This window comes from Ascaphus truei, unplaced genomic scaffold (assembly GCF_040206685.1).
Source record: "Ascaphus truei isolate aAscTru1 unplaced genomic scaffold, aAscTru1.hap1 HAP1_SCAFFOLD_492, whole genome shotgun sequence".
NCBI lineage: Eukaryota > Metazoa > Chordata > Amphibia > Anura > Ascaphidae > Ascaphus > Ascaphus truei.
Window position 1 is genome coordinate 107,794 of NW_027456823.1, and position 22,407 is coordinate 130,200.

At 50.6% G+C, this 22,407-nt stretch overlaps 1 protein-coding gene across 1 annotated transcript in view; it reads left to right on the forward strand.

The window, feature by feature from the left end:
* Window positions 1-22,407, forward strand: part of TANC2 (tetratricopeptide repeat, ankyrin repeat and coiled-coil containing 2) — a 274,744-nt gene that overhangs the window by 90,557 nt on the left and 161,780 nt on the right. The window contains 2 exon segments of the mRNA XM_075584218.1: window positions 1,663-1,734; window positions 5,332-5,514. Coding sequence (XP_075440333.1) covers window positions 1,663-1,734; window positions 5,332-5,514 — 255 coding nt within the window.

The following is a 22,407-nucleotide window of genomic DNA, read 5'->3' on the forward strand; positions in this document are numbered from 1 at the left end:
GGGGGGTGTGGGAGACAGACGGAGCGTGGGGGGTGTGGGAGACAGACGGAGGGTGGGGGGTGTGGGAGACAGACGGAGGGTGGGGGGTGTGGGAGACAGACGGAGGGTGGGGGGTGTGGGAGACAGACGGAGGGAGGGGGGTGTGGGAGACAGACGGAGGGTGGGGGGTGTGGGAGACAGACGGAGGGTGGGGGGTGTGGGAGACAGACGGAGGGTGGGGGGTGTGGGAGACAGACGGAGGGTGGGGGGTGTGGGAGACAGACGGAGGGTGGGGGGTGTGGGAGACAGACGGAGGGTGGGGGGTGTGGGAGACAGACGGAGGGTGGGGGGTGTGGGAGACAGACGGAGGGTGGGGGGTGTGGGAGACAGACGGAGGGTGGGGGGTGTGGGAGACAGACGGAGGGTGGGGGGTGTGGGAGACAGACGGAGGGTGGGGGGTGTGGGAGACAGACGGTGGGTGGGGGGTGTGGGAGACAGACGGAGGGTGGGGGGTGTGGGAGACAGACGGAGGGTGGGGGGTGTGGGAGACAGACGGAGGGTGGGGGGTGTGGGAGACAGACGGAGGGTGGGGGGTGTGGGAGACAGACGGAGGGTGGGGGGTGTGGGAGACAGACGGAGGGTGGGGGGTGTGGGAGACAGAAATAGGTGCAGTAAGTACACCTGGTTTTAGTAGGTAGCAGAGAATGTGCCCGGCTGGGAGGGAGGCGGCCGGATGGAGGGCTGTTTGAGGCCGGGGCACAGCAGGCCACGTTTCAAGCCTCACTCCATCTCCAGAGGGGGTCTCTGACACTACACGGACGGAGCGTGTGCGTGTGCGTGTGTGTGTGTGCAGGCGAACAGAGAGGCGGCTGTGTTTATTCTGCGTCCTACACACACGCTGTGCGCTATTGTGCTTCACACAACACTCCCGGTAATTGAAACGCGCTGGGTATTAATACATCCTGGCTTTGTTATGATGTGGTCTCAGGTCGGTGCTGTGTGTGTATAGCGTCCAGCACGCGGCAGGGCAGGCTTTGGGTTACTGGGGGATTCATCCCGGCTTTATCCGGCGCCTTGTGAGGACGGACGCAGTGTCGCAGTTGGTGGTTGGGTCTCGGGGGGGGTTGTCTGGTAAAGACGATTAGTCAGACGGGTCACGAGAAGCAGCGGGGGTGCGCGATATCGGTGTTCCCGTAGGAAAGGGAAACCTAGCCGCCGGTAACCGGAGGCGGATCTGTAACGCCGGCCGCTCCAGCACTGGGGGCACTTTATCGTGCGACACTTTATTCAGCTTTCCAAGTGTGCGCGGTAAAAAGTGTTCCAAACCTCACAGGTCTCTTCTTCACATGTACAGAGATTTCCAAACCTCACAGGTCTCTTCTTCACATGTACAGAGCTTTCCCAAACCTCACAGGTCTCTTCTTCACATGTACAGAGCTTTCCAAACCTCACAGGTCTCTTCTTCACATGTACAGAGCTTTCCAAACCTCACAGGTCTCTTCTTCACATGTTTAGTGCTTCACAAACCTCACAGGTCTCCCCTTCACACGTACACATTGTAACCTCTTCTCCTGTTCATGTTAACGTGATCGTAACCTTTTAACGTGCTGGTTTAAATGAAAGATGATTCCGCCCCGCCCCGTCCCCGCTGACTCCCTTCTTGTTTCTCCGCCTTTTCCCCAGATGGGGGGAGCGAGGAGCCCCCGGAGAGAAGGCAGCACAGCGTAGACGCCCGCCCAGGCCGTTCCGGTCAAGGTGAGAACCCGCTTGCGCCTTCCCCGCTGACCCAGGGGTCTTCCGCATGGGGGAGTTAGGGGCTGTAACCGTACAGGAAGGAATGTATATAGGGTCAGTCTTCCGCATGGGGGAGTTAGGGGCTGTAACCGTACAGGAGGGAATGTATATAGGGTCAGTCTTCCGCATGGGGGAGTTAGGGGCTGTAACCGTACAGGAAGGAATGTATATAGGGTCTGTCTTCCGCATGGGGGAGTTAGGGGCTGTAACCGTACAGGAGGGAATGTATATAGGGTCAGTCTTCCGCATGGGGGAGTTAGGGGCTGTAACCGTACAGGAAGGAATGTATATAGGGTCTGTCTTCCGCATGGGGGAGTTAGGGGCTGTAACCGTACAGGAGGGAATGTATATAGGGTCAGTCTTCCGCATGGGGGAGTTAGGGGCTGTAACCGTACAGGAAGGAATGTATATAGGGTCTGTCTTCCGCATGGGGGAGTTAGGGGCTGTAACCGTACAGGAAGGAATGTATATAGGGTCTGTCTTCCGCATGGGGGAGTTAGGGGCTGTAACCGTACAGGAAGGAATGTATATAGGGTCTGTCTTCTGCATGGGGGAATTAGGGGCTGTAACCGTACAGGAGGGAATGTATATAGGGTCAGTCTTCCGCATGGGGGAGTTAGGTGCTGTAACCGTACAGGAAGGAATGTATATAGGGTCTGTCTTCTGCATGGGGGAGTTAGGGGCTGTAACCGTACAGGAGGGAATGTATGTAGGGTCAGTCTTCCGCATGGGGGAGTTAGGGGCTGTAACCGTACAGGAAGGAATGTATATAGGGTCTGTCTTCCGCATGGGGGAGTTAGGGGCTGTAACCGTACAGGAAGGAATGTATATAGGGTCTGTCTTCTGCATGGGGGAGTTAGGGGCTGTAACCGTACAGGAGGGAATGTATGTAGGGTCAGTCTTCCGCATGGGGGAGTTAGGGGCTGTAACCGTACAGGAAGGAATGTATATAGGGTCTGTCTTCTGCATGGGGGAGTTAGGGGCTGTAACCGTACAGGAGGGAATGTATATAGGGTCAGTCTTCTGCATGGGGGAGTTAGGGGCTGTAACCGTACAGGAAGGAATGTATATAGGGTCAGTCTTCTGCATGGGGGAGTTAGGGGCTGTAACCGTACAGGAGGGAATGTATATAGGGTCAGTCTTCTGCATGGGGGAGTTAGGGGCTGTAACCGTACAGGAGGGAATGTATATAGGGTCAGTCTTCTGCATGGGGGAGTTAGGGGCTGTAACCGTACAGGAAGGAATGTATATAGGGTCAGTCTTCCGCATGGGGGAGTTAGGGGCTGTAACCGTACAGGAAGGAATGTATATAGGGTCAGTCTTCCGCATGGGGGAGTTAGGGGCTGTAACCGTACAGGAAGGAATGTATATAGGGTCAGTCTTCCGCATGGGGGAGTTAGGGGCTGTAACCGTACAGGAGGGAATGTATATAGGGTCAGTCTTCCGCATGGGGGAGTTAGGGGCTGTAACCGTACAGGAAGGAATGTACACTGGCGACACACTTTATTCGAGCTCGGCTAGTCCCACGAATTCGGGTATACCCGGGTGTATTGAGGTTTGTGACTGTTTTCTGCCCGAGTGCATTGAGTTATTTTCCGGCAGGGATTGAAGCATTTTATTCCCGCTGGCTGCAATACTGCACACTACATATATATATACTGCATTACAATTCATGAATTTATGCCATTTGGTAGACACGCGAAGCATTGCAGCCTATTAAATCCTAATCATTATCATTTAACAGATCAGCCGCCCATCAGCCAGGCATGAACCCAGGCTGGGAAGGCAAATGCAACGGGGCTTGTCAGAGGTTAGGAGCGGCGCATTCCAGGTATCTGCCAGGTACATACCGGGTATTTGCTCGAATAAAGTGTGTCGGTGCAGTATATAGGGTCAGTCTTCCGCATGGGGGAGTTAGGGGCTGTAACCGTACAGGAAGGAATGTATATAGGGTCAGTCTTCTGCATGGGGGAGTTAGGGGCTGTAACCGTACAGGAAGGAATGTATATAGGGTCAGTCTTCCGCATGGGGGAGTTAGGGGCTGTAACCGTACAGGAGGGAATGTATATAGGGTCAGTCTCCTTTTCTTGCCGAGATATAGGGGTATGCCGCCTGCACATTCTCACGGCCCAACTTCTTGGTACGAGGCCATTATTAGCCAAACCGGGTAATACAGCGTCCGATCGTGTAGCCCGTAAGCACGCGGAAAATAGGATGCGTCGCGGCGTCCCTTGGGGGGGCTAGCAACGTATAAAAAGGTTTGACAAAATAGGACTTGGAAGTGGGTACCGCCCTTTCAAAATGGTACCAGTGGAACGCACACACTGGTCCCAACAGGCGGTCCACCTTCCGAACTTGTCATGGTCACCAGACACGGTACCGGGGTCCCAAAGGCCAGGTTATTGTACCAAATACTGAAGAATTTACAATGCATCTGATCTCAGACGCGCTATTAGAGAGGGTTGGGGTTCCTTACTATGCATCTGATCTCATGCGCGCTATTAGAGAGGGTTGGGGTTCCTTACAATGCATCTGATCCCAGACGCGCTATTAGAGAGGGTCGGGGTTCCTTACAATGCATCTGATCCCAGACACGCTATTAGAGAGGTTGGGGTTTCTTACAATGCATCTGATCTCAGGCGCGCTATTAGAGAGGGTTGGGGTTCCTTACAATGCATCTGATCCCAGACGCGCTATTAGAGAGGGTTGGGGTTTCTTACAATGCATCTGATCTCAGGCGCGCTATTAGAGAGGGTTGGGGATCCTTACAATGCATCTGATCCCAGACATGCTATTAGAGAGGTTGGGGTTCCTTACAATGCATCTGATCTCAGACGCGCTATTAGAGAGGGTTGGGGATCCTTACAATGCATCTGATCTCAGACGCGCTATTAGAGAGGGTTGGGGTTCCTTACAATGCATCTGATCTCAGACGCGCTATTAGAGAGGGTTGGGGTTTCTTACAATGCATCTGATCTCAGGCGCGCTATTAGAGAGGGTTGGGGTTTCTTACAATGCATCTGATCTCAGGCGCGCTATTAGAGAGGGTTGGGGTTCCTTACAATGCATCTGATCCCAGACGCGCTATTAGAGAGGGTTGGGGTTCCTTGCAATGCATCTGATCTCAGACGCGCTATAAGAGAGGGTCGGGGGTTCCTTACAATGCATCTGATCTCAGACGCGCTATTAGAGAGGGTTGGGGTTCCTTACAATGCACCTGATCTCAGACGCGCTATTAGAGAGGGTCGGGGTTCCTTACAATGCATCTGATCTCAGACGCGCTATTAGAGAGGGTTGGGGTTCCTTACAATGCATCTGATCTCAGACGCGCTATTAGAGAGGGTCGGGGTTCCTTACAATGCATCTGATCTCAGACGCGCTATTAGAGAGGGTTGGGGTTCCGCGCTATTAGAGAGGGTTGGGGTTCCGCGCTATTAGAGAGGGTTGGGGTTTAGCGCTATTAGAGAGGGTTGGGGTTCCGCGCTATTAGAGAGCTCTAGACAGGTTGTAACTATGACGATGCTTCGGCCTAAAGACTGCTCTCTCTCTCTCTGGCAGGCGGCTCCGCGTCGGAGAGCGACTGCGTGTTTGAGCCCGACTACTCCGCGGCGCCTCTCCCGGTGACTGAAGGCATGCAGCACATCCGAATTATGGAGGGCATGTCCCGCTCCCTGCCCTCCTCCCCCCTGCTCACGCACCAGGCCATCAGCATGCGCCTGCAGCCAGCTAACAAGCTCACAGGTAAGTGCCATCTTTGTTGTGCACCGCGGTTAGTGGTCGCGTGGCGTGCTTCTCCGAACAAGACCAAATGCATCATGGGTGTTGAGTTCATCGACCCCGTGGGGCAACAGGACGTTGAATAGAGAATATGGGGAAATGGGCATGTTGTTGAATTTAAGTCAAGGCGGGGTCATCTCCAGTCCTCCGGGGGCAACCTACAGGTCCGGTATTAAGGATTTCCGATTAGTCGCCCAACGCCCATATACTCCCCTACCCTCACCCCTTCCTAAAGTCCCTGCAAAGTCGCCCATCACCATGCCACCGAGAAGACTCCATCCAGATGTCCGTCTCCAACCCCCTGCCCACCGACCAAGCAAGTGTTACTAACCACGGTGCCGTGGCTAATCCCTGCACCAGTTTCTCAATCATTGGCTCGGCCAACATCTGTGCTGAAGCAGGAATATCCTGAAAAGCTGAACGGTTGGGGGGGGGGGGGGGGGGAGGGCGATGTGTGTGTGTTACACTGTGATGTGGCCCCTTAGTGTGTATCTGTGTGTTACACTGTGATGTGGCCCCTTAGTGTGTATCTGTGTGTGTTACACTGTGATGTGGCCCCTTAGTGTGTATCTGTGTGTGTTACACTGTGATGTGGCCCCTTAGTGTGTCTGTGTGTGTTACACTGTGATGTGGCCCCTTAGTGTGTATCTGTGTGTGTTACACTGTGATGTGGCCCCTTAGAGTGTCTGTGTGTGTTACACTGTCATGTGACCCCTTAGTGTGTGTCTGTGTGTTACACTGTGATGTGGCCCCTTAGTGTGTATCTGTGTGTGTTACACTGTGATGTGGCCCCTTAGTGTGTGTTACACTGTGATGTGGCCCCTTAGTGTGTATCTGTGTGTATTACACTGCGAGGAAGCCCCTTAGTGTGTGTCTGTGTGTATTACACTGTGATGTGCCCCCTTAGTGTGTATGTGTGTGTTACACTGTGATGAAGCCCCTTAGTGTGTATCTGTGTGTGTTACACTGTGATGTGGCCCCTTAGTGTGTATCTGTGTGTGTTACACTGTGATGAGGCCCCTTAGTGTGTGTCTGTGTGTATTACACTGTGATGAAGCCCCTTAGTGTGTATCTGTGTGTATTACACTGCGAGTAAGCCCCTTAGTGTGTGTCTGTGTGTATTACACTGTGATGTGCCCCCTTAGTGTGTATCTGTGTGTGTCACACTGTGATGAGGCCCCTTAGTGTGTATCTGTGTGTGTTACACTGTGATGTGGCCCCTTAGTGTGTATCTGTGTGTGTCACACTGTGATGAGGCCCCTTAGTGTGTGCCTGTGTGTATTACACTGTGATGAAGCCCCTTAGTGTGTATCTGTGTGTATTACACTGTGATGTGCCCCCTTAGTGTGTGTCTGTGTGTGTTACACTGTGATGTGCCCCCTTAGTGTGTGTGTTTGATGTGGCCCCTTAGTGTGTGTGTTACACTGTGATGTGGCCCCTTAGTGTGTGTCTGTGTGTATTGCACAGTGAGCGAGGTTTGCTGAGCGTAGAAAAGATGGCCGCTGGGTCCCAGTCCCTTGTCGGAGGCTCGGCCTGCCTGCGAGACGCTCTCTGGTCTCGTGCGCCGGGCGTCACTGTTTACATGAATAATGGAGGTCGCAGAGAAACCGCGTGTTATGTAACGTCTGGGACTTTACTGCTGCTGTCTGGTGCACACTCACGCACCACACCGGCTCCATCATCCCTGCTTCAGCATCGGGGGCTTCATGAGTCCCTGCTTCAGCACCTGGTGGCTCCATGAGTCCCTGCTTCAGCAACGGTGGCTCCATCTGTCCCTGCTTCAGCACCGGTGGCTCCATCTGTCCCTGCTTCAGCACAGGTGGCTGTCTTCGACTGAGCCACTGATTGAGCCACTGTGCTGAAGCAGGGATCGATTGAGCCATCTGTGCTGAAGCGGGGATATCCTGAAAATCTGACCTGTTGGGGGCTTTTGAGGACTGGAGTTGGGCGCCCCTTCTCTTGGGGGCTGGAAGTTAGGGTGCAGGGGGGGCCCCGCCGCCCTCTCTGGGTTTATACGTAATGGTAATAACCAGGTGACCGCTCTGCCTCGCGCTGCGAGACACCTACTGCTCTTCATAGGAATTGGGGGCTGCGCACTTAGTAAGACCCCAAACTGCATGCTAGCATGGGGGGGGGGGAAGGGGGTTTTCGCTGTCACTTACAGCAGGAGCATCCCACAATGCTTTGCATCTGCAGCAGCAAGGCATTGTGGGGCGTGACTTTGGAAGCTCCAGCAGTGAGTGACAGTGATACCTCCCCCCCATACTACGATAACCTGGGACCGGTCACACAGTTTGGGGGATTATTAAGCGTGTGTTCCCCCCACGCGCTCAGGACACTATATACTGCCTGGGATCGGGCACACAGTTTGGGAGATTATTAAGCGTGTGTTCCCCCCACGCGCTCAGGACACTATATACTGCCTGGGATCGGGCACACAGTTTGGGGGATTATTAAGCGTGTGTTCCCCCCACGCGCTCAGGACACTATATACTGCCTGGGATCGGTCACACAGTTTGGGGGATTATTAGGCGTGTGTTCCCCCCACGCGCTCAGGATAACCATATACTGCCTGGGATCGGGCACACAGTTTGGGGGATTATTAAGCGTGTGTTCCCCCCACGTGCTCAGGACAATATATACTGCCTGGGATCGGGTACACAGTTTGGGGGATTATTAAGCGTGTGTTCCCCCCCCACGCGCTCAGGACACTATATACTGCCTGGGATTGGTCACACAGTTTGGGGGATTATTAAGCGTGTGTTCCCCCCACGCGCTCAGGACACTATATACTGCCTGGGATCAGTCACACAGTTTCGGGGATTATTAAGCGTGTGTCCCCCCACGCGCTCAGGACGCTATATACTGCCTGGGATCGCTCACACAGTTTGGGGGATTATTAAGCGTGTGTTCCCCCCACGCGCTCAGGACACTATATACTGCCTGGGATCAGGCACACAGTTTGGGGGATTATTAAGCGTGTGTTCCCCCCACACGCTCAGGACACTATATACTGCCTGGGATCGGGCACATAGTTTGGGGGATTATTAAGCGTGTGTTCCCCCCACGCGCTCAGGACATTATATACTGCCTGGGATCGGTCACACAGTTTGGGGGATTATTAAGCGTGTGTTCCCCCCACGCGCTCAGGACACTATATACTGCCTGGGATCAGGCACACAGTTTGGGGGATTATTAAGCGTGTGTTCCCCCCACACGCTCAGGACACTATATACTGCCTGGGATCGGTCACGCAGTTTGGGGGATTATTAAGCGTGTGTTCCTCCCACACGCTCAGGACACTATATACTGCCTGGGATCGGGCACACAGTTTGGGGGATTATTAAGCGTGTGTTCCCCCCACGCGCTCAGGACACTATATACTGCCTGGGATCGGTCACATAGTTTGGGGGATTATTAAGCGTGTGTTCCCCCCACGCGCTCAGGACATTATATACTGCCTGGGATCGGTCACACAGTTTGGGGGATTATTAAGCGTGTGTTCCCCCCACGCGCTCAGGACACTATATACTGCCTGGGATCGGTCACACAGTTTGGGGGATTATTAAGCGTGTGTTCCTCCCACGCGCTCAGGACACTATATACTGCCTGGGATCGGGCACACAGTTTGGGGGATTATTAAGCGTGTGTTCCCCCCACGCGCTCAGGACACTATATACTGCCTGGGATCGGTCACACAGTTTGGGGGATTATTAAGCGTGTGTTCCCCCCACGCGCTCAGGATATTATATACTGCCTGGGATCGGTCACACAGTTTGGGGGATTATTAAGCGTGTGTTCCCCCCACGCGCTCAGGACACTATATACTGCCTGGGATCGGTCACACAGTTTGGGGGATTATTAAGCGTGTGTTCCCCCCACGCGTTTCGCACACTATATACTGCCTGAGATTAGTCACACAGTTTGTGAGGAAAAAAAACAACCAAACAATTTGCGTTAACCTATCGAACACCCCAGTGATTTGGGCTCCCACTGGTTCTGTGTGGGGCCGTCCTTTTTGGGGGCAGAACTACAGTTGCCAGTATGCTGTTTTTAACCCATGAAATATATCGCTCCTATAATCATTTATAATTCTGATCACCTGCTATTTGTATGGCTCCAACCTTTTTTAGCAGCAGCGTGCGTACAGCGTGGGGGACACGCATTGTATGACAACACCGCACGTATGTCACATACACTGTACATAGGTGTAAGCTCTCAGGATCAGTTCCCCCCCGTTTCTTCACTATATCCGGTCGGTCCTTATCTGTAGGTATCTCTGTATATGTAATATACATCACTCTGCCCCCACCCCCCCCTCCCACCCCCCTGTACCGTACTGTGGTAAACGTTGTACCTGGGACCCCTGTGCTTCCCTCTGGGTGACGCTGTATGAGCTGTATGCTAGGGGGCGCTGTTGGGTACAGAATCCATCCGGTGCTTCGTACTCGCCGCTATCCCCAGCCGGGGACGGGTGAAGGCTTTTGGGCTTAGTTGGCGTCTGATTACCTAACGAGGCCTTGCGTGAGCAGACGCTTCAGCGCGGGAGCGGGGTTGCTCTGCAGATCTTGGCGGGCAGGGAAGGGCCGATCAGCCGCTTTGCCTAGATCTCTCCTCGCAGTTTCCGACGCCGTTTGGGGTTTAACACGCCGCCGCTCCGTTCAGGAGATGGAAGCGTTTTGAAATCCGACGCGTCCGGGGGAGTTAAAATGAAGCTCTCCCCAGAGCCGGTGCGGCCTGAATGGTTACCATGGTAACGGCAGCCGTGGGTTAGGAATACCATTAATAATAATATTATTATTATTACTGTTCTTGTTATAGAGCAGGACATGCTTCGTGGGCAGGATCGTCACATGGGAGTTACATGAATAGGCTGCTTGGGATCGCAGGTGTACGCAGCGGCAAACGTTTCATATTTATATTTACGCGCATACACACGCGCATACACACGCGCATACACACGCGCGCATACACGCACACAAGCGCGCATACACGCTCACACACGCGCATACACACGCGCATACACGCACACACACGCGCATACACACGCGCATACACGCACACACACGCGCATACACGCACACACACGCGCATACACACGCGCATACACACGCGCATACACACGCGCATACACACGCGCATACACACGCGCATACACACGCGCATACACACGCGCATACACACGCGCATACACACGCGCATACACACGCGCATACACACGCGCATACACACGCGCATACACACGCGCATACACACGCGCATACACACGCACACACATACACACATACACGCATACACGCATACACACGCGCATACACACATACACACGCGCATACACACATACACACGCGCATACACACATACACACGCACATACACACATGCACATGCACACGCACATACACACGCACATACACACGCGCATACACACATACACACGCACATACACACCTCTTTCAGTATTACACTCATCACACACACACACATTCTTATTTACACACACATTCTTACACACACACACACACACACACACACACACACAGACACACACACACAGACACACACACACAGACACACACACACACCTCCACCTTCTACGTCAGGGACAGATCCTAGAACAATTGGCTTTAAGCCATTGGTTATTTATGGCAGGTAAATCCCCCTCACTCACTCACGCATGTATGTACTGTATAGCTTTATTTATACAGCGCCATTAATGTACACAGCGCGTCACAGCAGTAATACACGTGACAATCATATAAATAACACATAATATAAATAACACGTAAAAGTGAGAAGTGCTTCAGACATAAAAGTAACATTTTTAACAATTAGTCCCTGCCCCACAGAGCTTACAATCTAATTGGTAAGAAGAACTAAGAGACAGGATGAGGGCGTTCTGGTAAGTGCGTCTGCAGGGGGCCGAGGTTATTGTATGAGGTATAAAGTATCAGCCACGGAGCTACTGATATGCTTCGTTAAGCAGGTGTGTTTCAAGGTGGGTAGAGAGGGTGCTAGTCGGGTACTGAGGGGAAGGGCATTCCAGAGGTGTGGGGCAGTCAGTGAGAAAGGTTTAAGGCGGGAGAGGGCTTTAGACACAAAGGGGGTAGAGAGAAGACATCCTTGAGCAGAACGCAAGAGTCGGGATGGTGCATAGCGAGAAATTAGGGCTGAGATGTAATGAGGGGCAGAGGAGGGTATAGTGAGATATTAGGGTGAGATGTTAGGCGGAGCAGAGGAGGGTATAGTGAGATATTAGGGTGAGATGTAAGGAGGGGCAGAGGAGAGTATAGTGAGATATTAGGGTGAGATGTGAGGAGGGGCAGAGGAGGGTATAGTGTGATTAGGGTGAGATGTAAGGAGGGGCAGAGGAGGGTATAGTGAGATATTAGGGTGAGATGTAAGGAGGGGCAGAGGAGGGTACAGTGAGATATTAGGGTGAGATGTAAGGAGGGGCAGGGGGTGTATAGTGAGATATTAGGGTGAGATGTAAGGAGGGGCAGAGGGGTGTATAGTGAGATATTAGGGTGAGATGTAAGGAGGGGCAGAGGAGGGTATAGTGAGATATTAGGGTGAGATGTGAGGAAGGGCAGAGGAGGGTATAGTGTGATTAGGGTGAGATGTAAGGAGGGGCAGAGGAGGGTATAGTGAGATATTAGGGTGAGATGTAAGGAGGGGCAGAGGAGGGTACAGTGAGATATTGGGGTGAGATGTAAGGAGGGGCAGAGGAAGGTATAGTGAGATATTAGGGTGAGATGTAAGGAGGGGCAGAGGGGTGTATAGTGAGATATTAGGGTGAGATGTAAGGAGGGGCAGAGGGGTGTATAGTGAGATATTAGGGTGAGATGTAAGGAGGGGCAGTGGAGGGTATAGTGAGATATTAGGGTGAGATGTGAGGAGGGGCAGAGGAGGGTATAGTGAGATATTAGGGTGAGATGTAAGGAGGGGCAGAGGAGGGTATAGTGAGATATTATGGTGAGATGTAAGGAGGGGCAGAGGAGGGTATAGTGAGATATTAGGGTGAGATGTAAGGAGAGGCAGAGGGGTGTATAGTGGGAAATTTGGGTAACATGTAAGGAGGGGCAGAGGAGTGTATATTGAGATATTAGGGCTGAGATGTAAGGAGGCACAAAGGGGGGTATAGTGAGATATTAGGGTGAGATGTGAGGAGGGGCAGAGGAGGGTATAGTGAGATATTAGGGTGAGATGTAAGGAGGGTATAGTGAGATATTAGGGTGAGATGTAAGGAGGGGCAGAGGAGGGTATAGTGAGATATTAGGGTGAGATGTAAGGAGGGGCAGAGGAGGGTATAGTGATATATTAGGGTGAGATGTAAGGAGGGGAAGAGGAGTGTATAGTGAGATATTAGGGTGAGATGTAAGGAGGGGCAGAGGAGGGTATAGTGAGATATTAGGGTGAGATGTAAGGAGAGGCAGAGGAGGGTATAGAGAGATATTAGGGAGAGATGTAAGGAGGGGCAGAGGAGGGTATAGTGAGATATTAGGGTGAGATGTAAGGAGGGGCAGATTAGGGTATAGTGAGATATTAGGGTGATATGTAAGGAGGGGCAGTGGAGGGTATAGTGAGATATTAGGGTGAGATGTAAGGAGGAGCAGAGGAGGGTATAGTGAGATATTAGGGTGAGATGTAAGGAGGGGCAGAGGAGGGTATAGTGAGATATTAGGGTGAGATGTAAGGAGGGGCAGAGGGGTGTATATTGAGATATTAGGGCTGAGATGTAAGGAGGGACAGAGGAGGGTGTAGTGAGATATTAGGGTGAGATGTAAGGAGGGGCAGAGGAGGGTATAGTGAGATATTAGGGCTGAGATGTAAGGAGGGACAGAGGATGGTATAGTGAGATATTAGGGTGAGATGTGAGGAGGGGCAGAGGAGGGTATAGTGAGATATTAGGGTGAGATGTGAGGAGGGTATAGTGAGATATTAGGGTGAGATGTAAGGAGGGTATAGTGAGATATTAGGGTGAGATGTAAGGCGGGGCAGAGGAGGAGATAGTGAGATATTATGGTGAGATGTAAGGAGGGGCAGAGGGGTGTATAGTGATATATTAGGGTGAGATGTAAGGAGGGGCAGGGGGTGTATAGTGAGATATTAGGGTGAGATGTAAGGAGGGGCAGAGGAGGGTATAGTGAGATATTAGGGTGAGATGTAAGGAGGGGCAGAGGGGTGTATAGTGAGATATTAGGGTGAGATGTAAGGAGGGTATAGTGAGATATTAGGGTGAGATGTAAGGAGGGGCAGAGGAGGAGATAGTGAGATGTAAGGAGGGGCAGAGGGGTGTATAGTGAGATATTAGGGTGAGATGTAAGGAGGGGCAGGGGGTGTATAGTGAGATATTAGGGTGAGGTGTAAGGAGGGGCAGGGGGTGTATAGTGAGATATTATAGTGAGATGTAAGGAGGGGCAGAGGGGTGTATAGTGAGATATTAGGGTGAGATGTAAGGAGGGGCAGAGGAGGGTATAGTGAGATATTAGGGTGAGATGTAAGGAGGGGCAGAGGAGGGTATAGTGAGATATTAGGGTGATATGTAAGGAGGGGCAGAGGAGGGTATAGTGAGATATTAGGGTGAGATGTAAGGAGGGGCAGAGGAGGAGATAGTGAGATATTATGGTGAGATGTAAGGAGGGCAGAGGGGTGTATAGTGAGATATTAGGGTGAGATGTAAGTAGGGGCAGGGGGTGTATAGTGAGATATTAGGGTGAGATGTAAGGAGGGGCAGAGGAGGGTATAGTGAGATATTAGGGTGAGATGTAAGGAGGGGCAGAGGGGTGTATAGTGAGATATTAGGGTGAGATGTAAGGAGGGTATAGTGAGATATTAGGGTGAGATGTAAGGAGGGGCAGAGGAGGAGATAGTGAGATGTAAGGAGGGGCAGAGGGGTGTATAGTGAGATATTAGGGTGAGATGTAAGGAGGGGCAGGGGGTGTATAGTGAGATATTAGGGTGAGGTGTAAGGAGGGGCAGGGGGTGTATAGTGAGATATTATAGTGAGATGTAAGGAGGGGCAGAGGGGTGTATAGTGAGATATTAGGGTGAGATGTAAGGAGGGGCAGAGGAGGGTATAGTGAGATATTAGGGTGAGATGTAAGGAGGGGCAGAGGAGGGTATAGTGAGATATTAGGGTGAGATGTAAGGAGGGGCAGAGGAGGGTATAGTGAGATATTAGGGTGAGATGTAAGGAGGGGCAGAGGAGGAGATAGTGAGATATTATGGTGAGATGTAAGGAGGGCAGAGGGGTGTATAGTGAGATATTAGGGTGAGATGTAAGTAGGGGCAGGGGGTGTATAGTGAGATATTAGGGTGAGATGTAAGGAGGGGCAGAGGAGGGTATAGTGAGATATTAGGGTGAGATGTAAGGAGGGGCAGAGGGGTGTATAGTGAGATATTAGGGTGAGATGTAAGGAGGGGCAGGGGGTGTATAGTGAGATATTAGCTGCACCAATCCCCACGCTATGTAACCCCCCCTAACATCTGCACTGCCCAAACCTTAATGGGACCAGCTGTGCGGCTGCACCAATCCCCACGCTATGTAACACCCCCTAACATCCTCACCCCCAAACCTTAATGGGACCAGCTGTGCGGCTGGACCAGTCCCCACGATATGTAACACCCCCTAACACCCCCCCCCCAAACCTTAATGGGACCAGCTGTGCGGCTGCACCAGTCCCCAACGCTATGTAACACGCCCTAACATCCGCACCCCCAAACCTTAATGGGAGCAGCTGTGCGGCTGAACCAGTCCCCACGCTATGTAACACCCCCTAACATCCACACCCCCAAACCTTAATGGGACCAGCTGTGCGGCCGCACCAATCCCCACGCTATGTAACACCCCCTAACATCCGCACCCCCAAACCTTAATGGGAGCAGCTGTGCGGCTGAACCAGTCCCCACGCTATGTAACACCCCCTAACATCCGCACCCCCAAACCTTAATGGGAGCAGCTGTGCAGCTGGACCAGTCCCCACGCTATGTAACACCCCCTAACATCCGCACCCCCAAACCTTAATGGGAGCAGCTGTGCAGCTGGACCATACTCCACCTGATATATACTCCGTCCCACAATGAGTAGCCACTTCACCTTTTTGTTCCAACATTGTCCCTCATTCCCTCTAGATTGTAAGCTCTCCGGACCAGGCCCCCGTGACCTTCTGCACCTGTCCGTGCGTGCTCGGCCTCACATGTACGTAACTGGTTTTTTTTGTACTTGTCCTTACTCTACGCTCCCCGTTACCCTGCGCACGTAGAAAATACTTTCCCGTGCCGCCGAACCTCAAATAGTCGCGGCTCTCTGTGTTTCTTCATGATTCCTACAGCCGTGCAACATGAAACGGACCACGTGGACCGATCCTGCTCTTGAATACGGCAAGATGAGGTCTCGGGGGGGTCTTGTGACCAGCCTCGCCGAGCCCCCGCTGGGTTCTGGGAGAGCACAGGTTAAGACCAAGCCCCCGACAGTCCTGGGTCACCGTTGCCGTGTTGACATTCATCTTTTGTTCTGTTTACACCATGAGGCAGAAGAATAGGCTGCTGCGTGTGTGTTTCTGCGTCACGCGGGGAGCATGGGAGAGGACAGGCGGGGAGCAGGGAGAGCAGAAAATAGGCTGGGAGTGGGCGGAGGGAGGAGAGCGGGGGGGGGGGATGTGATATAATGCATAGTCACTGTCATCTGATCCAGGGGTGCTCAACGCTAGTCCCCAAGACCCCCACCCCCTAAACTAGTCCTGTTTTAAGGATATCCCAGCTTCAGTCGATGACTGAGCCACCTGTGCTGAAGCTGGGACTGGTTGCGCCAGCTGTGCTGTAGCTGGGACTCGATTGGGCCACCTGTGCTGAAGCAGGGATATCCTCAAAACCTGACCTGTTGGGGGGTGGTCTTGAGGACTGGAGTTGAGCCCCCCCCCCCCAGACCTAATCCACACCCTTGTCTTTTAAAGGCCTTCATTAGGCAGCAGGCCGAGCGTCGCCCTGGGGGGAAGCGCCATTCCCTCATTGCTCCAAAGTAGAAGGCACTTCGGTGTGTACGGTAGGCTCTTAACGAGCATGTGGCCGCAGCTCTTCAGCGGTCTTCCACTTTCTGTTAGGCCCATTTGGGATCATCCCACGAGACCCTAGAAACTGGCTGCGGATGAGCCTGGGCCCGTTCCTTCCATCTGCATGTTCTCCTGGACGCCGCGGACCTTGTTGGTTTCCCACGTTTCGCCGGGTGTCCATTCGAGCTCCTGCCTGGTCATAACCTCAAACACCATCCACAGGCGAGTCTGAGGCTGACCGTAGACCTCAAGTGACCGAGCGTCGGTGTGAAGTCCATGTTGAGCTGGTGGGAGCACCTTCTCACGGACTGCTCCGAGACACTGGAATAAGTTCCCTCCCTTCCTTTGTAAACAAAACATGGCAAACCGACCCCAATACCCCGGCAGCCATCTTTCCTGCTCCCGTTCGTATTTCCCATCCTTCGTTTGGTCTTCCTCGTCGTCCCCTTATATGTTTTCGGTAGCGCCTGGGGTGGGTGTCCTCTCTAAGGTCCTAAACGCGCTCTAGTACCAAGGTTTCCCCGTTGAGTAGGGCGTTGGGCAAAGTTTGAAAGAAATAACCAGTGTTGACACGGCGTTGGCAATGGGCGCGGGTGACGTGGCGTTACGGTTTCCTTCCCGGTAGAAATCCCTGGCTCCTAAACCCAACAAGAGTTGCCGTTTGTGAAACCCCGGAAAACACAACATTTTATTTATCTTCTTCCTTCTCTAGCCGTCACTCTCCTCTCCGCTTCCTATCCCCTACCCGCGACTGCTTTGTTTATTATTGGGATTTTAGCATGATTACGAGAAGGGGGGAAGAAGCGTGAGTTTCTTTAGGTGCGTCTAATTACCCTAACTGCAGGGTAATTAAAAAGGCAGGTTGTAAATTTTTCCTTGATGTAATTACCGTGATGTATACAGTGACTTTAGCTCGTTTGTGTTTTCAGCTTTCCTAATTAAATCAGCGTCCCTACAGGGAGCTGTCGTTTATCGGCCGCGGAGAACACGCCATGTTCTTCATTCGTCCATCATCCTAAGGCCGCATGTAAGGGCCGAAATAAATAATGGGGGGGGGGGGGGGGAGAGCTGGTCCGAGGTTGGCACCGGGTACTAGCTGTTATTACCCAACGTCTCCTTTTTTGTCCCAGTGGCATAGTCTATACAACTAGACAAATCTGGGTTCCTCTACTTTTGGACATGCCACCGTAGAGATGTCCCGTGTTTCTACATGCCGGGGAGGGGGGTGCAGAAGATTGGAAAGCAGTCTTCGGTGGAAAGGCCATTTGTGGCTTGTGTTGAACGACAATAGTTGATCGTGGTTCGAACCATTGTCGGGGATTTGGTAGAAGTTTTATTTCTGTGCCTTTCAACGACTTGCCGTCTTTGGTGAAGGCCTTGTAGCCACGGGAATAATGTGGGCTGTTGGGAGGGGATTGGGAGAGGCGCTGGTATGACTGGTCGGATGTACCTCTCGCCTCTTTCCATTGTATACCTGTGGAATTGGGAGGTGTCGATGCTTATTTATCATTTTTGTTCCTGGGGGCGGTCTTTTCTCCATTTTGTTTATTTTTTTCCTGTGGTCCGTCTTCCCCAAAACTAGATTCTTCTTTTAACCCCGTCACTGACAGAAGGGTCTTGCTTATTTGACCTTTTAGAAACTGAGGTTGAAACGACATATATTTCATGTATTACCGTGACAGCTGCCTTCAAAAAATAAATCGTTGTTGCTTTAATATACGCAGCCTTTGATTACCTTTTATTGAAAACTAATTGCCCAAGCTGGCGATCGATCAGTTCTCCCGCGATCCATCAGCAAAATCCTGTTTCCCAGGGTTCACTAAATTGCCGCCTTTCAGTTTCAAATCAATCTTTCAGTCAGTGTAACTCAGCAGCTAATATGTATTCTTATATTACTAAGGTAACATTATCTATTGTTACAGCTCGCAGCTCTAACTGCGGGGGAACATCGGCAACAAATGATCACAAACATCTTGCACTTCTGGGAACGTGAGCTAAAACCTGCTATTGAAATCAAAGGATGCTCAGTATATTTACGCTGCAGACCAAACAATATCCTATGTGTGTGTTTTTTTAAATAAATCCGTTCTGTACTATGAGAAAATACAATTTTTAAAGACTTTTTTTTTTAAATGTATTCTAATGTAACAAGCATTTTTATGCTTCTATAGCAACCGTTTACATAGTCACACCCCCTTCCCCTTCTTAAGCAGACTCTGGCTCTTGAGCCCCGCCCTCTCTCTAGCGGTGCACCAATTGTATCTAGTGGCTGCCTGGTCACATGATCCCCCCCCCCCCAGAACTTTGCATCGTGGGTAGTGTTTTACAGCAATAGCTGAATTAAATAACCCCCAAGCCAGCCGATTGATTACAGGAGAACGGATCGATCGGCAACTTAGCTAATCACTTGTCCGTGTGCGTTCTGTGCAGTGTATTGACGCTCGTGTTGAATGGGAATTGTTTTTTTCACGGCAGCTTGAACTGCAGCTGTACAGCTCACACTGAACATGGCATTGAGTTGAATTACATTTTTTTAAGTGGTACTAAGGATTATGTAATACTACAGGACTGCAGTATTTAAACCACTCACATGTAGGGTACTGCTTGGAGCGCTCATTAGAAATAACCTTGAAAGAGGACTGTGATGTTGCAGCACATGGAAAACGCCCTGCCATGCTGGCCCATGTCCGCTAAATAGCGCTCCTCCACAAGACGCCTTCCACCACCTGTTGGGCCCTAAAGGCGTTTTACAGAGTAGCACTTCCCCTCCCTGCGTGTAAATGGGATATCTGTATTAATACACTTCCCCTCCCTGCGTGTAAATGGGATATCTGTATTAATACACTTCCCCTCCCTGCGTGTAAATGGGATATCTGTATTAATACACTTCCCCTCCCTGCGTGTAAATGGGATATCTGTATTAATACACTTCCCCTCCCTGCGTGTAAATGGGATATCTGTATTAATACACTTCCCCTCCCTGCGTGTAAATGGGATATCTGTATTAATACACTTCCCCTCCCTGCGTGTAAATGGGATATCTGTATTAATACACTTCCCCTCCCTGCGTGTAAATGGGATATCTGTATTAATACACTTCCCCTCCCTGCGTGTAAATGGGATATCTGTATTAATACACTTCCCCTCCCTGCGTGTAAATGGGATCTCTGTATTAATACACTTCCCCTCCCTGCGTGTAAATGGGATATCTGTATTAATACACTTCCCCTCCCTGCGTGTAAATGGGATATCTGTATTAATACACTTCCCCTCCCTGCGTGTAAATGGGATATCTGTATTAATACACTTCCCCTCCCTGCGTGTAAATGGGATATCTGTATTAATACACTTCCCCTCCCTGCGTGTAAATGGGATATCTGTATTAATACACTTCCCCTCCCTGCGTGTAAATGGGATATCTGTATTAATACACTTCCCCTCCCTGCGTGTAAATGGGATCTCTGTATTAATACACTTCCCCTCCCTGCGTGTAAATGGGATATCTGTATTAATACACTTCCCCTCCCTGCGTGTAAATGGGATATCTGTATTAATACACTTCCCCTCCCTGCGTGTAAATGGGATATCTGTATTAATACACTTCCCCTCCCTGCGTGTAAATGGGATCTCTGTATTAATACACTTCCCCTCCCTGCGTGTAAATGGGATATCTGTATTAATACACTTCCCCTCCCTGCGTGTAAATGGGATATCTGTATTAATACACTTCCCCTCCCTGCGTGTAAATGGGATATCTGTATTAATACACTTCCCCTCCCTGCGTGTAAATGGGATATCTGTATTGTGACATAGTCCAAAGATGTTAGGCAGCTTTCTGCCCCGTTTTAGGTCAGAAAGTGCAGGAATAGTTCAAAATGATCCATTCCACAGCTTCACATTAACTCAGACTGCTGGATGGAAAATCCAGACCACAGATTACAATGGCTCTAGTTCTCCCTCACCTGCTCTTCTAATCACATGCACAGGTACTTAGAGCAGAGAGGTTTTGCATTTCACTCTCTCTCCTTAGAGCCTGGAGGCTGGGGGTATCGCTGCTCCCCTGTTTCCAGTTTCGGGGTTGACGGCCCCTCCAAGTATCACAGTACCAGAGGATTTGCCTGGACACGGGACCGAGTTCCCACCACGAACAGATAAGACCAAACAAATGTTTACTGCTGTTGCTAAAGACTGTGCTGTATCTTGTGACCCTAAATGAGAGGGCATTGTTTTAAGCTGGGGGACCAGGTTAGTTGGCCAGCAGCTGTTAGAGAGACTGATTCTATGTGTAGTTAGATCCCTGAAAGGGATAGGATTTTGTTTATATCATTTGGTTTCTTTTTTACTTGAAATAACAATGTGGGAAATACTGTAACACTAAATGAGTGAACTACTGAATAAAAGTATCTGAGTACCTCTAACCTACACATGTTAAAGTTGCAGTACCTTACTTGGATGAAAATAAAGCAGGCAGAAGCCTGAGTTAAGCAGCTTAATACTTTGCATGATCCTGTTTTTGTATTAAACAACCCTAGAAGACTGTGTCGGGAAGAACCCAGACAGGCGTCAGCACTACAAAAGAGGGGCGTTTGTCACAGTATTAATACACTTCCCCTCCCTGCGTGTAAATGGGATACCTGTATTAATACACTTCCCCTCCCTGCGTGTAAATGGGATATCTGTATTAATACACTTCCCCATCCTGCGTGTAAATGGGATATCTGTATTAATACACTTCCCCTCCCTGCGTGTAAATGGGATATCTGTATTAATACACTCCCCTCCCTGCGTGTAAATGGGATATCTGTATTAATACACTTCCCCTCCCTGCGTGTAAATGGGATATCTGTATTAATACACTTCCCCTCCCTGTGTGTAAATGGGATATCTGTATTAATACACTTCCCCTCCCTGCGTGTAAATAGGATATCTGTATTAATACACTTCCCCTCTCTGCGTGTAAATGGGATATCTGTATTAATACACTTCCCCTCCCTGCGTGTAAATGGGATATCTGTATTAATACACTTTCCCTCCCTGCGTGTAAATGGGATATCTGTATTAATACACTTCCCCTCCCTGCGTGTAAATAGGATATCTGTATTAATACACTTCCCCTCTCTGCGTGTAAATGGGATATCTGTATTAATACACTTCCCCTCCCTGCGTGTAAATGGGATATCTGTATTAATACACTTTCCCTCCCTGCGTGTAAATGGGATATCTGTATTAATACACTTCCCCTCCCTGCGTGTAAATGGGATATCTGTATTAATACACTTCCCCTCTCTGCGTGTAAATGGGATATCTGTATTAATACACTTCCCCTCCCTGCGTGTAAATGGGATATCTGTATTAATACACTTCCCCTCCCTGCGTGTAAATGGGATATCTGTATTAATACACTTCCCCTCCCTGCGTGTAAATGGGATATCTGTATTAATACACTTCCCCTCCCTGCGTGTAAATGGGATATCTGTATTAATACACTTCCCCTCTCTGCGTGTAAATGGGATATCTGTATTAATACACTTCCCCTCCCTGCGTGTAAATGGGATATCTGTATTAATACACTTCCCCTCCCTGCGTGTAAATGGGATATCTGTATTAATACACTTCCCCTCCCTGCGTGTAAATGGGATATCTGTATTAATACACTTCCCCTCCCTGCGTGTAAATGGGATCTCTGTATTAATACACTTCCCCTCCCTGCGTGTAAATGGGATATCTGTATTAATACACTTCCCCTCCCTGCGTGTAAATGGGATCTCTGTATTAATACACTTCCCCTCCCTGCGTGTAAATGGGAT